Source organism: Thermobia domestica, chromosome 14, assembly GCF_964235325.1.
Source record: "Thermobia domestica chromosome 14, izTheDome1.hap1.1, whole genome shotgun sequence".
Taxonomy (NCBI): domain Eukaryota; kingdom Metazoa; phylum Arthropoda; class Insecta; order Zygentoma; family Lepismatidae; genus Thermobia; species Thermobia domestica.
In genome coordinates, this window is record NC_137467.1 from 166,664,434 (window position 1) to 166,683,003 (window position 18,570).

The following is an 18,570-nucleotide window of genomic DNA, read 5'->3' on the forward strand; positions in this document are numbered from 1 at the left end:
TAGACATTCCTCTGTCGAAGCACGACAGGTTGTGGTAGATTCCATGTGATCGAAGTAGCTGAGCACCGACCTCAAAAACAAAATGAGTGTCGCGTAGTAGCTACACTCAGGCATCGTAATGTGGAGACTAGGGTTCGACTCCTGATTAAAATGTGTTTTTCATATATTAAAATTAAGAGTTTCCATAAAAAGAAATACAGATTAAGAGCTGAGTTGAGTTTGAATTTAACATCCTTTCCAGCAGCGAGGCTATATGAAACGGGATCTACTGATTCACGTGGAATCCGAACCACATGAGCTCCCGCAGGGAATCGAACCCGGGTATTCCGCGCCAAAGGCGCGTACGATAACCGCTTAGCCACGAAGGAGCTCCTTGCAGATTAAGAATAAGGAATCTTAATCTTACCTTGCATCTTGGACTTGGGTGTTCGAAACATATAGCGGAAGTTAAATTCGAAATATGAACAACAGTCCGAGGTGCCAGGTTAAGATTTTGATTCCGAATAATGAACCTTATAGTAGAGATTAGCAATAATGCCTAATATTATTGACATTAATATCAAGTTTCTTCCTAGAAATAGTATATTAATGTTTTCTAGCCTCATATTATCTTGGCGTTTGCTCACTAAATACCTGCGAACTTATATGCTACAAAACATAATATATTACCACCGTTAGCGAGCAATGGGTACACGCGTAAAGCAAAACGAGTACGAACAACACGCATCAACCTGCGTGTAAGCTTGGTATTTATTCCACTACATAGCTGGGCTTTCTGCTCGAGGAGAGAGCACGTTAGAAAATGAGGAGTATGTTTAGCAGAAGGGGTCAAGAAGCACGTAAAAAAAACACAAAATTTACACGAGAAATGGATGATGCAAGTACTTAGACGTAACATAACGTAACCAAATCTAATCTTAGCTAACCTGAACTAACCTAAACAAACCTAATATTAGTAGAAATAAGCGAAATTCTATCATTTTTTGGAAAACAATAATGGACCCCTACACTAACATACCATAACCTAAACTAAACTAATCTAACCTAACCTAATGTGAACAGAAATTACCAAAATTGTAACAGTTTTAGAAAAAAAGAGCTGGACCCCTTCTACTAAACATAGGCCGAAAATGAAATGTTTTAAATTAAAATCCCACCCTTTAGACTAAGGGAGACGGATGATTAAGGCAAGTGAATGATGATTATGAAACAATTGATGGAAAGAAATTAGAGTACCCCGAGAAAACCCACAGACATGATGTTGTCCACAACAATCTTATTTGGCCGGTAATCAAACCAGGGAGCGGTCACGTTAGCGACAGTGCGTATACGAAATGGAAGAATAGTGTATAAAACATGCACCAATCAGTGCGTGGTGGTCATTACAAGTTAGCTTTGCAGTAGAATTACATACTACATAAATAAGCTGGCCTTTGTGCCACCAAGTAAATCCAAAATGTTAAGGCTTAGTTTAGGTTACGTTAAGTTTCATGTTTGTGGACATTCTTTCCAGCATTTAAACCTACGATCCTTAAGCATTACTCCTCCTTCGTGCATTAAAAATTTTACTAGCATGTCTTGAAAAAGTGAACCCTTATTCTTATTCTGCATTAATATTAATTGCACAGAGTTGTACCCGATAGTTTACTTATTACATTCATTAATTATATATATTGTACTACTATTATATTGATAGTACTTATATATTGTACAACCACAAAGTAATTCTGATCATTATAATTGTTTTTCATTCGCAATGAACAGGTGGATTTTCACAATTGCCCTTGTACTTCAAATAAAAAGAATAGTTAATTGTGTCTTGGCATATACATTCCATTTACATATCAAATTTGATTGTAAGGTTAAATATGTGCATTTTCAAAAACTCAGGGTGTATGAAACAAATTATGGGTTAAGTTCTAAAGTTGGGCGTCCGTTTCCAGCAAAACTTTTAAAATTTACAGGAAAGATATGGATAATTTGATGGTTTTTGTGCTTGATAATATATAAGAGTCTCGAAAAATCTGTTTATTTGTTATATATAAGCGGTTATAAACATGGAACTATACGGCGAGCGGAGGGAACTACTTGGCGCAAGGTAACCGAACAGTTGCATTGTGGGAAAGAAACGAGCATTTATGTTATCAACATGGCGAATGTACAAGGGCAATGAACTAACAGTTTTAACATTTGTGAAGCAATACGTTGATACCGAGCAAAATCTTTTAAAAGTTTGTAAAGAGCACGGATTAATGAACCTAAAAATAAATTGCTGGAAGTGTGGAAAGGAGATAACAGCGAGAAAACAGTGGCGAAAGCGGACGCCCAACTTCGGAATATATGCCCAAATTATTTTACTTGAACACTGTAACTTACATATTAAAACAATTGAAATGGCGCACAGAACCACAATGCGGAACTCGAGATTCAGATGTTCTACCACTCAAAAGAAACCTTTACAATTTCATTTTTTTATTCCTTCCGTACCATAGAGGACCGTACTTTCTAATTCATCTTCCAATTTATTCAATCCTTTAAGACAGTGGGGGCTTCTTTCAGAATAATTTTGCGGGAAAAAAACTCAAGTTACTTGTTCCATTATTTGTGTTTCATTGCAAACCGAAATATTTTCGGAGACGGTTACGGAATGAGACACCGTTGGAAAGTAATAATAATAATAATAATAATAATAATAATAATAATAATAATAATAATAATAATAATAATAATAATAATAATAATAATGTACTGATATCGATTTATTTACCGGTAATAGTATACATGAGAACCCCCTGTCTTCCGTGCGCGAAGATACTTCATATTATATATTTATACGTTACCAAATTAAATCACTGCGTTGTCTTCATTATATGTGCTTAACATTCTATTTTTACTTTCTAGAATAAATTTTGTTGATTTCGATTCGAAAAATGTTAAATATTTTTAAATTTATATCATGATGCAGACCAAAATCCTTGTTGCATATAATGTAATGCGCTATAGCATATAAAGTACAAGGGCAAATAGGTACGTTCTTTCTTATTTTCGTATCAGTGGATAAGTAAATGAAAGTGGGTTTGTTACCCCCTTTCTAAGTTCGTAGATACTCAATGAATAATCCCTAAAAGTATGAGCGTCCAGCTTCTTCTGGAACTCAGACGGTCTTACGTATACTATATCCTATTTGCCTTAATATGTTATACGTAAGGTTCGGTAGAGGTCCAAATTCAATATGAAGATAAATTATACCGGGATATCCAGGTGCGACCGGTCCCCCAGGACGTACCTTTGCGTGCATACCTGCTAAACCCTTTCGGGATCCGGGGTTTTTGGGGTATTTTTTAGACTTTCAGTCAAGCAGCTACTGCATCGTCACTATTTATCCTAGGATCATGATTCATACCTCATTCTCTTCACAACGGAGCTGGCTTTCAAATGGTACCACTTGCATGCTCATACCATATACCAGGAGAGGGAAAAGTGATGTCAAAGGGAAAATTTCGAAGGAAAAAAATTTCACACTTTGGTCCCCTCTGGAACGGCCCTGTGTGAACGTAGAGATCTCAAAAAATCTGATAAATAGTACTTGGTATACTGAATGTGTGTGCCAGATTTCAAGTTTCTATCTTGAATACTAAGGGCGGGAGAAATTTTATCAAGAATCCCCACAATGCCCCAAATTACCAACAAACACCATGATTTCAGGTAAAAAAAAAAAATCCTGAGACATCTCTATTTACCCTAGGACTATAATCCGCCAATCATTCTCTTCAGAATAGAACTGCATTTCAGGCGGTACCATTCACGTGTCTCTATCGTGTATCTAAGGCGGGAAAATTCCAAAAAAAGTTATTTTTTGTGTCTAAATATCCCTTTTTCAACTTTTAGCCCCCCTGGACCCCCCCTGTTTTAACGCAGAGATCTGAAAAAACTTGATAAATACTACTAGGTGGGCTGAATGTTTATGCACAATTCCAATTTTGCAGGTGCAAAAATAAACCCGCAAAAATACCGAAAATGTCCAAAACTTCCCCTATACAGAAGTATATTTTGATAAAAAATTCCCTGACACTTCCCTATTTACCCTAGGGTCATGTTTCGCCCATCATTGTCTTCAGAATAGAACTGCCTTTCAGGCGGTACCATTCACATGTCTCCATCATGTATCTAAGGCGGGAAAATCCCGAAGAAAGGGATTTTTTGGTAAAATATCCCTTTTTCAACTTTTTGCCCCTCTGGATCCCTCCTGTTTTAACGCAGAAATCTGAAAAATCTGGTAAATACTACTCGGTGGACTGAATGTTTGTGCAAAATTTCAATCTTCTACGTGCAAAAATAAGTCCACCAAAAAATAATGAACATAGGCGAAAAAGAAAACATAAAAGAAAATTTATATTTAAAATTATGACGTCACCACCTCCTATGTCTCGTCGCAGGAAGGTGTGAAACCATACGTAAGGTCTTCTATAATGCCTCTGGACTTGAAAAACAAAACAAAAAAAAACGGACGAAAAAGCTCAAATAGGAGAGTTATAACGCAATGTACCATGAAACACCAATATGGTACAAATTGTACCATAAGTACCCCGCAGCTCTTGATTGAAGTAACCATATTAAATCGCTACTTAAATATTTCTTACAAAATTTGTAAGATATAGGTGCTCTGGCAGCATTTCTCGATCCTATACTTGTAGAAGAGTCAAACACGGAATGGCTGACTATAATTTAGTAACGGCATCCACCTGCCTTGGACCAATGCAATCTAAAAAATTATGTCGATTATTGTATCGTAAAATTATAGCGATTTAATATGATTACTTCAATCAAGAGCTTGCGTGGGTTTTTTCGGGGTTCTCCCGTTTCCTCCCACTTTCTTCATTCCACCATTTCATTCATTTCTCATTATCACCGTCTCCTTTAGCCTAACAACCGGCATAACCGTGGGACGTAAAACTCAGATTTCATTTTATTTTTCAATCAAGAACTGCCTTAAGCAGGTATGCACGCCAAGGTACGTCCTGGGGGACCGGGCGCACCTGGGTATCCCGGTATAATTTATCTTCATATTGAATTTGGACCTCTACTGAACCTACGTATAATATATTAAGGCAAATAAATCAATATCAGTGACTTTTGAGACACGCTGTATATATATATATATATATATATATATATATATATATATATATATATATATATATATATATATATATATATATATATATATATATATATATATATATATATATATATATATATATATATATAGTGGTGCTATTGAACCGTTTGTTATACCCAGATATGACACTAAATTTTACCCTGTAATACCTAAAATCAGTGGTTCAAGTATCTTTGGTTTTAGAAATTCTTACAGGTACAAGGTTAAACGTATGATCTCTCAGAACAAGGTATAAGCTTTATTTTGTAATCTCAAATGCTTAGATATCAAGAATGAGAACTAGGATCATATGAGTGTAGTAGTAACGGTTATTTATATTTGAAACGTATGTATATTCTTATCAACAATTATTGATCCATTCCGGAATTAAGATCTTTTATACTTTTTGACTAGCATCTATCTTGGATAAGGTCTTCCCAAGATATTCGCAGAGCTACCTAATTTCGTTACACCACCTTGTATTCGGATGCTGTGTAGGTCTGTACTTGTCACCAGAGACATCCGTAGAAAATTTCGAAGGGGGGTCAAAAAGATTAGCTTGCTATTATATGATTCTTCTCTTGTTGGAATTCAGATTACACAAGCTTTAATCCCTATAAAGATTAATATGTTGTATACATTCCAGGAGATTATTATTATTATTATTATCAGTAGTAGTAGTAGTAGTAGTAGTATAGTAGTAGTAGTAGTAGTAGTAGTAGTAGTAGTAGTAGTAGTAGTAGTAGTAGTAGTAGTAGAAAGATAAAAATCTAAGTAATTGTGGTCTGGAGGATTGAGAAAGATATTTAACCATTTAATGTGCTCCCGTATTTTCGAAAAAGAAGTCACGACCTCCTTTCAGGGGCGTCGTTTAGGAGGCAGAGGGCAATTTCCCCTCCCTGACTTTGAAAAACAATATACTTTACTCAACTGTCTACTAATATACTAGTAAAACCCGTGAAACCCACATGTCGGTGGGGGCCTTCCCCTCCCCCAAGCCAAATCTGAAATGATCTAAAATGACTCACCTGCTTCCTTTTAGTAGCATTTTCCTTTTCTATTACTGTAAATCATGAAAATATTATTTATTTTGATGATACTATTATTATTGTAAAACTACGAAAGACAACAAATACGAAATGAAATTAGATGACAAAATGGGTTACATCAAATTAATTTATATACATTGTACACCAAGATTGTAGAGACTACTTCAAAATTTTTGTAGCACAACCTTTCCCAGAGTCCCCTTTTAAAACTATTATTTCTTTCTTTCTCTTGTTATTTAACAAGTCAATATGACATATGCACTTCGAGTCAAATGGAAATACGTTTTATTCATATACGTAAGAGCAACATGAACTTTTATCAACGCTGAACAGAAAATTAAAAAAAAAAAGTATAAATTACTTACCAATAGCAGGAGAGACCACATTCAACATTATCACAATAAAGATCACTATCAGTTTGCCAACGTCCTCATATTTGTGGTAACTAAAACCATTTCAGATTTCACTCACACAACTAAATTGTTTACTAAGTCTGATTTGAAGTACGGATTTTATATCCTTTATTATTCTTTATACGAATCACAGTTAATGAAGTACTACTAATGCAGAAATTTTGCATATCTGGGAAGTTTGTTTGATAATAGCTCTTTTCAAAGTCAGGTGGTTAATTTAAGAAAAACACTAATTTTGCTTCATCTAAATTACTCTAATAAATATTTAAACAAGATTTACAAAAATGTACTCTAGGATGGGCGCGAACCAACAACCTCTGGATTATCAACTTCGTACTCTACCGACTTGGGCATGGAGGCGATGAAGAGGACGTCGCTTGTAGAGGGATAAATTGTTGAGTTTTTTTTTTTTTTTTTTAATTTGGCTAACCAGAGTGCTCCTTTAATCGCGTATATTCGACGATAACCGTTTGGGATCAGATAAAAATCTACTCGCCATATAATTTTATAACAAAATGAGTTTCTATTTACTTTATTTCATGGTTCTTCCATATTCACTTTCAAATGATCAGCGACAATTGTCATCTTATAAATTTGATGCATTTGTTGCTTCTAGTACACAATCGATTAGAAAAAGAAGCAACAAATGCATCAAATGTGGGAGATGAATTTAGAACACCTAAATGTAGCAGGCCTAGCACATCTTGTGCTGTTATAGTATCTGAAATAGTATGTATCTAAAGGATGTACCTAGAGTATGACAGATATATGTCCCAAGTGACGATATAAAAACAAATCATTGTTAGAGAGCTCCTTCGTGGCTAAGCGGTTAGCGTACGAACCGTACGGTTCGGATTCCACGTTAATCAGTAGGTCTACGTCTCATATAGCCTCGCTGCTGAACGGGACGTGAAACTCAAAGTCAACTCAAATCATTGTTAGAGTGCGAAACTGAGCCAGGTATATATATATGCTATATTTGTGGTATATAGTGCAAATATCAATTAGGTGTAACAAGTACCTAAAACTGTAGGTAGTTCAAGTACATACTTAGCGCACGAATATCATATATGCTAAGTATCAGATGCCTAAAAAGTAGTTGGGACACCTGAATGGCACATGTCTAGCACGTCCTGTGCTGTTAGGGAAATCAGAAACGGTTGGCTAGAAAAGGATAAAATAAAAATAAAAATAAAAAGTAAAAGGCCATAGGCAACATGAAATGGTGTTATCGCGGTGTCCCCAGTGCCCCAAATCATGGGGCCCCGGCACCAACTTGAAAATTTCAAATGGGAATATATCGTGGAAAACCAAACAGCTTAGTACAAAATTTGTTTTGATTTCGAGCAAGCCTGTTTCAAAATGGCCGCCGAAACTTTTGTACTAAGCTGTTTAGCATTTCGCGATCTATCAAAGAAGATATCGCTCGCCTTATGTTGCTATTTGGCAATTCTACTTTCACCCCTCCTCCAAAATGGGAGGCGGGGGGACCATGTTTCACCCATATTTTAGGTCGTCTGTATTGTACATTGACTCTTAACACTTTTCTTATTTGATGCATAGTTCGCGGGATATTAGCTTGTAACACTCAATTTGAACACTGCGCTTTGTATTTGAACGTGGAATCATTTTCGCGGCCATTTTGAAACAGGCTTGCCCGAAATCAAAACAAATTTTGTACTAAGCTATTGGGTTTCCACGATCTATCAAACAAGGTATCACTCGACCTATATTCCCATTTGAAATTTTCAAGTTTGTCCCAGGGCCCCATGATGGGGGCCTTAGGGACACCACGGCATCACCATTCCACGTTGCCTATGGCATTTTCCTTTTTCATTTTTTGTTTCATCGATTTCTACTCAACCGTTTCTGATTTATAAATACTGGAAATTTTATTTCATACAGGACCATTTTTGGGGCCCATCTTGAAAACGGTGCCCCATATCAAAAATTGTTTCCTACAAAAAATGTTCAATTTTCCAAGCTCTTTCGAACGAGGTATCAGTCGACCTATGCACCCATTTGAAAATTTCACGTACACCCCCTCCCCAAAATGGGGGGTGGGGGAACCTCGTGTTTGACCCATTTTTAGTCTCCTCTGTATTATAAATTGAATCTTAACATTTTTTCTTATTTGGTGTATAGTTCGCGAGATATTGGCTTGTAACACTTCTTTTGACTTACCCTGTATATACGTGGACACACCCAAATAAAAGGTAGGAGTTTAAAGCAAATGCAAAGGTAACATTGTAGGTTAGTAGTATAGATGGGAGAGAAACTTCTAGAACATGTGATGTTGATTGACACCATTTGAATTCAATTTCACTTTCTTAAATGGAAATTATATATTGTAATACTTTGTTCATTTTTGAAATTTTCTCGGGAATTCAATGTTGTGTTTATTTATGCTTTATCACTTACCTAACGAAGTTATGACTTTTTTAAAAAAAAAATTTAAAACTTGGTATCGTTTCAGGTGACTAACAAGGGACATATGCGACCCGTGACAGCTAGATATTTATGAAAATTGGTATCCTGACCAATTGTGAATCGCTAATAATCGTTGTGATAGTCACTCGGTGCGGGAATGCCTTGTTTACACGCTACGTATTATACATATACCAAGCAGTGACCGGGTGAGGCTGTGCCTAGTAATTCCCCAAGAACACCAGAAAAGGGCAGAATATTAAAAAAAAAATGTGTGTATGTAATCTGATACCTGCGGAAGAAGAACACGTCACCAAGAACACGACAGTACTGTCACACACACAGTGTTGCTATCCCAACACAAACTTGTAGTTTTTCAAATAAAATGTATACCATTTTTTGGCATTAAAACAATTGACAAAAAACGTGAAAGAAAATAAGCAAAAGACGGGTTATCAGTGTCGGCAAATAAGGGAGATAAGAGACTGTAAAACTGAGAAATCATGGGGTCTATACAGATAAACAAACAAATATACAACAACAAGACTGCAGAAGGAACAAATATACAGTAGGGAGTAAACTACAGCATGCACAGAATCCAGTGACTAACGTGTTTAATACAGGATCCCCCCCCTTCCGAAAAGAAGGTATATGTTACAGTAGCCGTAGAAAGAAGAAATCTCATGTGACATAATGTGGAAATGTGAAAAGCAGTCTTCCTATAGCACAGCAATTCAATGGCATTTGTGTAGAATCGATATCTCGAACCGTTCCTGAGAGTTATAAAACCAACTATCTTGGTGTTGCAACACTGCATAAAATCCTGTATGCATTCCAAACCACAAAAACGACGGTGTAGCGTTAGAGATTAATGACGATGATAGGTGTCTCGATGTGACAAATCAAGCCCGTTAGTTACTGGATGCTGTGCATGCTGCGGTTTACTCTCTAGTGTATATTTGTTCCTTCTGCAGTCTTGTTGTTGTACATTTGTTCGTTTCCCTCTACGGATTCCATAATTTTTCAACTTTACAGTCTCATATCTCCCTTATTTGGCAATACTCATATCTCACTTTTTGCTTATTTTCTTTCACGTTTTTTGTCAATTTTTTTAATGCCAAAAATGGTATACATCCTATTTGAAAAACTACAAGTTTGTATTGCGATGGCAACACTGCTTGTGTGACAATACTGCCGTGTTCTTGGTCACGTGTTCCCCTCCCATAGATATCAGTATCTGCACATATTTTTCATTTTTGCCTTTCTCCGGTGTTTTTGGTGTGTAATTCGGCACTGCCTCACCCGTTGCGGTCACTGCTTGGTATATGCATTTTACGCGGTGGGTAAACAAGGCATTTCCGCACTAAGTGACTATCACCACGATGATTAGCGATCTACAATTAGTCAAGGTACCAATTTTCATAAATATCTAGTTGTCACGGTTCGCATACGTCCCTTGTAAGTTAACATGCCTGTGACGCAGCCAGAACGCATTGAAATTACTTTGTTGTCAGGAGAGCAAAGCACAAGGGTCGTTCATGATGATTTTAACAACAGTCACCCAGAGAGGACACCCATTAGCCATACAAGAGTAAGAAAGTTGATCAAGAAATTCAAGGAAACACGATCCATGGCCAACAAACCAAAATCAGACAGGCCATGCACAGCGACTGACGAAATTACGTAAATAGCAGTGCTGGCAGGATTTATAAGGAGTCCGAATCGAAGCACTCGTCATTTGTCCCAGAAAAGTGGTGTTAGTCACCCATCCATTATGCGCGTTTTGTCCCCGCGTAAGTGCACCTCTACAAGGTACAAATGCATCGGCACCTGTTAGGAGCTGACCCCGCTCAGCGTTTGAAATTCGCGCAATGAGCAACAAAGTAAAAGCGCCAAAATCCTCGTTTCGCCTACGACATTTTATCATTGATGAAGCCAGTTGTTACGTTTCTGGTGAGATAAACAAACAGAATGTTCGCTACTGGTCGAAGTGGGGGCACTCGGTCGAAAAAGTGTAAAACCCTTTTTTCAGGCCAGCCACTCTGAATGAGGTTTCCTGGGTTTTCCTCATTCCCACCAGGCGAAAACCGGGGTGGTACCTAACTTATAGGTCCCAGGCCGCTTCCTTCCTTCCCTTCCCTAGATAGTGTGCTCGCCGAGGGACGTCATCCCTCATACGTGATGGGTTAAAAAGGCTATAGATGCCGAAAGCCCAGAAATCTAAATCCTAAATCCTTCTGGTCGTTGATGTGAAGCACCTGGAAAACCGATGGTGTGCTGTGGCATATGGGAGACCCATGTTATGGTTCTTTATTTTTCAATGGTACCTTAACAGCAATCGATAATGGTATCTTGCCATCTCTCTTATCTGAATATGGGACATTCTCTGTCTTCTATTAACACGATGGTGCCCCTCCGCATTATGCAAATTGTGTTCGTGAATATTTGGATGTGAAGCTTCCCAACTTGTAGATCGGTAGAGGTGTTGCTGTGGACGACCATCATGTTCTCCTGACCTCACTTCCTTAGATTTTTTTATCTCTGACAAGGCACCCTGAACTCCTGTATTGTTGGCAATCTTGATCAAGAAAGGATAGCACTAAATATCTGAAACTCTGCAACTGTGCTACCATAACATCATAGAAGCAGTGTTGTAACTTACTAAAACAGCTTATTTGGATTTCATAATGATTCAATATTCACCTTACAATTAAACTGCGAGCATGAATCAATTGCTGGTATACTCATGTTTGTTCAATAGTTAATTGTGTAAATGCATAGTGGAGTTATGTTAAAGATGTAAGGGAGATTAAGAAAGAATGCCTACCGTAAATTGTTATTTGTAGTTCCGAATCTGGAAGGAAATCACGCCGCTAAAAAAATAAATTATTTCACTACAAGCTAAGGGGACGAAGCTTAACTAGAGACGCAAATGACTAATGCTTGCATACAGTTTTCTGAAGCTGTACTAAGGTTTCTTCCCTCAGTTTTTAACTATAAAGTTTACCAGGAACCCAAGCGCACTAATCTGTAGATCGCAGGGAAGTCATTGTATATTGTAATATTTAAGTCTTATGGAGAATAGATATTCCGAACAGAAGTAGGCTATTGAAAAAATCAAACGAAATTTAATTTACGTCCTAAGATAAAAAAAAAAAGCAGATTGATGATTAATAAACATGTATGATTATGAATTAATTGATGGAAGAGAATGTAGGAGAAAACCAGATAAAGCGGGGATACCACAAGACCCCATGACTTGACATCGAACCAGGGACCCCTTGCATCAGGAGTGAGCGCTCTACCACTGAACCACCATGACCCTATTGACGTCTTCTTGATTGGTAAAATTGGAGTTTAGCGTCCCTTTCAGCACCGAGGCTGTGTGAGGCATGAACTTACAGCTTAAGGTAGGATTCGAACAACATGAATTTCCACCAGGATTAGAACCCAGGTCTCACATGCCAAAGGCGCGTACGCTAACTATATAGCCACGAGGAATCTCCCCTCTTTCTTTGCATACTAAACGATACCAACTGTGTAATTATGAAATGTGCTTAGGATTTCCTGATGGTTAGCTCACTTGTTTTCGATGCGTGTTGTTCTGAGTTCGATTTCAGTTCGAAACATAATTTTCAATTTTTGACCCTGTCTTGAGACAACTGCATTGCAACCTCCTTAAATTAAGAGATAGCTTACTAAGGCATAGAAAGTCAAAAAAGGAACTTCATGTAGTACATGTGCTGACCACGCATCAACTAATTAAAAGCGGCTCATGGTAATACCTTTTCGTAAGTTGTCACCGCCATGAAGTTTTTCTTTCCTTTTTAGTAACAGAAATAAGCAATACTTTAAATAAAATCTCAACTGTGTGCAATTGTTCACTATAATTAACTACGTTAAATTAGAACTAAATTAGGCTAAATAGAGTACTCACATACCCTGCCTTGTTTCTCTCTCAGCAGTCTCCAAGACGACTGACGAAATGATTTCTCTTACAAGATCAACTTTAACCTTTTACGTCATGGAGGTCAAGAGCAGACCCCTGTTATCAATCGGTAGTAGCTGCTTTTATCTATACGTCATCGCATACGATATTTTATAACGGTTTGAATCTAGATTATGAAATTTATATATATATGTCGGATTGCAAAATAATTAGATATTAATATCTTGAACGTACGGTGTAGCAACCAAGAGTGTGCTATGTTGGCCAGTGGTGTCACCAGCAAATCACTTTGTGTGGGGTTTTTACTTAGAATATTTGTAAGCTAAGCAAATAATTCTAAGGCAGGGACGGCACTAAGGGTGGGCAGGGGTGGGCGACCGCCCACCCAATGAATGGCCTTGCCCACCCATCCGCCCACCCCAACAGAAGTAAAATGATGAAGGTGACATCCTGTACTTCAAAAACAATAGGTATCACTATTGATTGTAATGTAGTAGGTTCTAGAACCCTGTTTAACTCTGCAATGAACAACGATTTTATTTACAAACATAATTCCAGATACAGCTGAACGCCAATTTATACTGGAATGAGCAGTCTTCACCCTAAAAGGAACATTTCCTCTCATTGAGAAAATTGAACCACTTGCACGCATCATTATGGATGTAATGTCGATAGTGTAGAGGTGGAAATGAAACTTCTCCCGAAACTTTTGAAACGTTATGAGGAGGAAAAGCAATGCAAAATTACCTCCGTTTCTCAGTTTACTGAAGTGATGGATCGTTTCAAAATTGCTTTTCATGAAACTCACAAATTAGCCGTAATTGCTGTCACCATTCCTGTATCTGTTTCACCGTGTGAACGTTCTTTCTCGTGTCTTAGACGGGTTAAAACATATCTACACTGTAGAGAAAAGATAGCGACACCTCAATTCTCAAGGTAACTGATACAGAAAACCATAGTTGCAACCCGCTAGAAAAGAAATAGAAGGAAACGAACAGTGGGATAGTTCATTTACGTTATATGTGATCATAGGCGTCTCTGGCGGGGAACGAGGGGGTCGCGTCCCCCCCAATATTTTGAAGTACAAAATATTCAATATTTCATTCTAATTTAATTTATTTACTAACGACAGAATAACAAATAAACTTTCTTCGATGTCCCCCCCAAATTTTACATGCCAGAGACGCCAGTGTATGTGATACTTGTGGTGTACAATGGCGCTTGCTAATTTTTTATGTAGCAGTAACATTCTCTTCATATGGCAGTGAGAGCACCTCGCAAGTTATTGTAGGAAGAATTCTGCTTTGAATTTGAGATGTGTAGGTCCAGGTAAATAGTATTTTGTGATTGTTCTTGGTTTATCAATGTTTGGACAGTGTCAAGTGGCAGTATTCTTGTCGTGCAGCGTTGTTTTTGTTTGATATTGTTGATATGTATATGGACTGTAAACAAATAAGGTGGGTAAGAAATGTGATTTGTCGCCATGTGAACAAGGCATAATTCTTACTTTGCTCAGCTACGGTAAATTTCGAAGGGAGATGGGTGGAATACTCAAAATCCATCACTTGACGGCAGGAAGAGTAATTCACAAGCAAAGACAGCATAACAATCGTCCCTTTGTCAACAATGTGATACAGAAAAGAAAGCATCAACCACAGCATATGGCCAAATAAAATCAATAGCATTGCACAATGAAGGAATGAGTTCCCGACAACTCGCTTCTCTAATTCGAGATGACCTGGGAACTGCAGTTACTCGTACAGCTGTATTGTCTTTACTGTATGAAGAGGATATTACGAAGAAGAAACTTCGTAAGAACTTGAAACTGACAAAATCACAGAGGGCATCAACACGTGAGTGTGGGAGCCGATATGCAACTTAGACTTAAGGCAACTGGAAACACGTCAATTTCTCCGCCAAAAGGAAGTTTAGAATAGTGGCAAACGATTATAGTGTGAAGTTGTGGATACGCACGAGCGTGGAACTTGACAAGGATTGCATTTAAGAGGTGCAAATGTTCACTCACTGAATGATGGTGTGGCTTTGCTTCACCGCTAAAGGTGTCAAAACGATTGTTATATGTGAAGAGTCAGTTGATGTACGAAATTATCTTCAAATTCTGATACGTAAAGTTTTTACAACAGTAAAGATTACTTTTGTGAAGCAAATATGGTCGTTTTCCAGGACGATAATGCTTCATGTCACCGAGCGAAAATCGTTAATACGTGGTTCAAGAATATGAGTATTCAGAGACTCATGTGGCCTCCAAACTTACTTGACATGAATCCAATCGAAAATGTGTGAGTCAATATGAGCAGAAGATTGAATAGACAATTATCTCGAATAGAATGGAAATCACGGAACAGGTATTCCGGGTGTGATTCCACGAAATCGACGCTGAATTTTACAATAACCTTGTTACCAACATGCCTGGATGATTCGCTACACTGCAGAAAGCCCCTCTTGGTCATACAAAATACTAGTTTGCTGTATTGTACTTCCTGATGTTTGTACACAATATATCTTACCCTTAAGATATTAATTTTTTGTTTGTTTTGTCTGCTCTTGTTGACCTTTCTTATTTTTATGTGTAACTCTTTCTACAAACGATCTGGTACAAAACACACATAGCTACTTACACATGCATATAAATTAATTATATTTATCTCAATAACATAAATAGTGGCCCCGCGTAGCGTAGTCGCTAACGCTCTCGCCTTCGGTGTGAGCGGTCCCGGGTTCGATTCCCGGTGGAGGCACTTGTAAATTGTCACGGTGGGGGTCGAAAAATTAAAAAAAAAAACGCTTTTTCAGGCCAGCCACCCTGAATGAGGTTTTCCTCATTCACACCAGGCAAATGCCGGGGTGGTACCTAACTTATAGGTCCCAGGTCGCTTCCTTCCTTCCCCAACCCTTTCTTCCTTCCCTCTCCCCAGATAGTGTGATCCCCGAGGGACATCATCCCTCAAACGTGACGGGCTAAATGGCCTTAGATCCGAAAGCCCAGAAATCTAAATCCACCCTCAGTAACCCAAATCTCTGGCGCAAGTATTAAGGATGAACTGCTCATTGAGAATATGCATTGTAATGTCATCAGGAATTCATGTAAAAAATAGTTTGGTTAATGTATTTTGTGAAAACCATATCCGAGCAAGTATCTTTACAGGGTGTAAGAAATCGTATGGCAAACTGTCGCCTAAGCGATCTTTGTTTCCTTTCAGTAGAAAGAAAACTTGTAATGATTATTGCTGTAGAGAAAGTGGTAAAATTATTCGATGTTGGACATAACAATCAACGCAATGTACTCCATAAAAGTGCAGGTATAAAAGTTTATTGTAAGCTTGTTCGTACCATGTGATCAGCCCTTCACAGGCCCGTAGCCAGCCCGGTGAAAGTTAGGGGAAGGGGTGATCCAAAAATATTATAGTTCATTATCACATTATAGTTCATTTGCAAGCCTGTGAAAATTATAGAGGGGCCAGTAAGAATTTAGGAGGGCGGCCCCCCTCGACCCTCCTGGATACGGGCCTGGCCCTTCATAGTTTAAAATACATTGTTGTTTCTGTGGATCATGATGAAGTTTTGTTAATTGCTATTTACTTCTTTATCCAATTTATAATTGTTTTATTTTGTTTTTCAACTTGAGTTTCTATTTCAAAGATTTCTGTGTAAGGTATGATCAAACAATTATGCTGTCGAATTCCTCTATTATTTTAATAACATAAATCTTTGCAGTTGCATATAGATATCACGTCAAAAAATCTAATGTGCACAATAAGGATATACGAGAGAAAATATAAATGATTTATATCAGTTGTCTCTTGCTTTTTTATATGTTTGCAATAGCCTATTTTATTCTTGTTTTACTTTACTTATTGTGTATTTTATGATTTTAACGAAAGGTAGAGTATTATCTGTTAGTCTGTGTTGTTTGAACATTCTTTTATTTCTATGCATTCATGGGCATTCTTGTAGGGAGAGAAGGTAAAGCTGTCTTGAACTTCATCGACTACACAGTACACACCGTTATTATTGTTTAAAAAAACTGGAAGTAGAGGTAGTGTGTCTGCTACGCGGAATTCGGTAGGTCGAACATATAGCCACGAACTCCCGAGTCCATCCTAAATTCTGAATTTCTTCAGTCCCACCAGGCGAATGCCAGAATTGAACCTTCTATAGGCCAAGACAGCTGTTTTCCACATCCTTGTCCCTCCCCTATTTCGGTCTGAGCCTTAGCTAACTAAAGAGTTTAAAGACTGAAACTTAATTATTGTCAAAAAAAATGTCTACATTACCCAGTTCTTATTTTCATTGTCCGCCCACCCAGCAACTAGGTCCGCCTTTTTCCGCCCACCCCATCATACGTTTCTGGCGCCGTCCCTGTTCTAAGGACAGTATACAGGAGATTATTAGACTTCCAAATTATCCTTAAGTTGATTTTGAGTTTAGCAGCCGTTCAGCAGTGAGGCTATATGAGACGAGACCTACTGATTAACGTGGAATCCGAACCGCATGAACTCCAGCCGGGAAACGTACCCGGGTCTCCCCACGCCAAAGGCGCGTACGCTAACTGCTTAGCCGCAAAGGAGCTCTCCAAATTATCCTATGCATAAGTGTGGGAGCATAGAGCCGGACTTGGCAAAATTCTTATTATTGCATCCGTATTCATTTCATTGAGTATGTCATTTTCAATAGCCACCTAAGCTAGTCCATTTAATCGTTCTTGACTATTGGCGCAAATCCCGGGGGCATGAGGGTGACATGTCCACTCCAATCTTGAAACTGGGGGACTGTCTCCCTACAATCCGATCTGAAATGTGTTTTTTGGAGAGAAATGTGATGACTTGTGTCCGATTGTCACAAAGGAAAGTGAGATGAAATTGATGTCCCGCCAAGAATAAGCCTCAAATCTGCTCCCCTTCCAATGTTAAAGACAGCTCTGCTCTCCAGATCCTCCATAGCATTTTTTCAACTTCATAAATATTTCGAACATCGTTAAAAAAAAAAAAAAAGATTATTGGAACAATGTTACCCGTCCCCCAATGTTGAAGACAGATTTGCGCCGCTGGCTGTGACAAAAGGAAACAAGGTTTCAAACAAAACAGAATGTCTTTCAAAACTCAGAAATGTATACTCTCGATTTAGTACCTTATGGATTCCATGAATCTATGAAAAACAGAAGTTGCTGAAAGAATGAATTGCTTTTAAAAAAAGTTAGCTGCTTTGCTCCAACTTTGGATTTTTAAAATATAATAATAATAATAATAATAATAATAATAATAATAATAATAATAATAATAATAATAATAATAATAATAATAATAATAATAATAATAATAATAATAATAATAAAATCATTCAGTGCTCTTAAATAGTATCTACATGTTTTAAAATACAGGGTGACCGAGAAGTCCTTCCCTGAACACAGAAATTGATAACTCAGGCTAGAAATAAGATAGAAATATGAAACTGGTGTTGAATTGTTTACAAACTATAAAAGTTTTGGTCACATCAGTACACTTCCACATGAGCACCCTTGGTAGCACGTAGCACATCTAGGCGATATTCAATTTC

General features: G+C 37.6%; 1 protein-coding gene across 5 annotated transcripts in view; it reads right to left on the reverse strand.

The window, feature by feature from the left end:
* Pfas (phosphoribosylformylglycinamidine synthase) overlaps positions 1 to 13,116 on the reverse strand; it is a 124,518-nt gene extending 111,402 nt beyond the window's left edge. The window contains exon 1 of one of the 5 annotated variants that reach the window (XM_081739139.1): positions 12,989 to 13,116. Coding sequence is in view for 1 of the 5 variants with exons in the window: in XM_081739138.1 (XP_081595264.1) it covers positions 3,404 to 3,408 (5 nt within the window). In the remaining 4 variants the exon portion in view is untranslated. Of the gene's footprint in view, positions 1 to 2,376; positions 2,524 to 3,286; positions 3,306 to 3,403; positions 3,424 to 12,984 lie in introns of those variants that run through there. The other 4 variants (XM_081739140.1, XM_081739138.1, XM_081739142.1 and 1 more) reach the window with 4 other exon arrangements.
* Between the last annotated feature and the right edge of the window lie 5,454 nt (positions 13,117 to 18,570).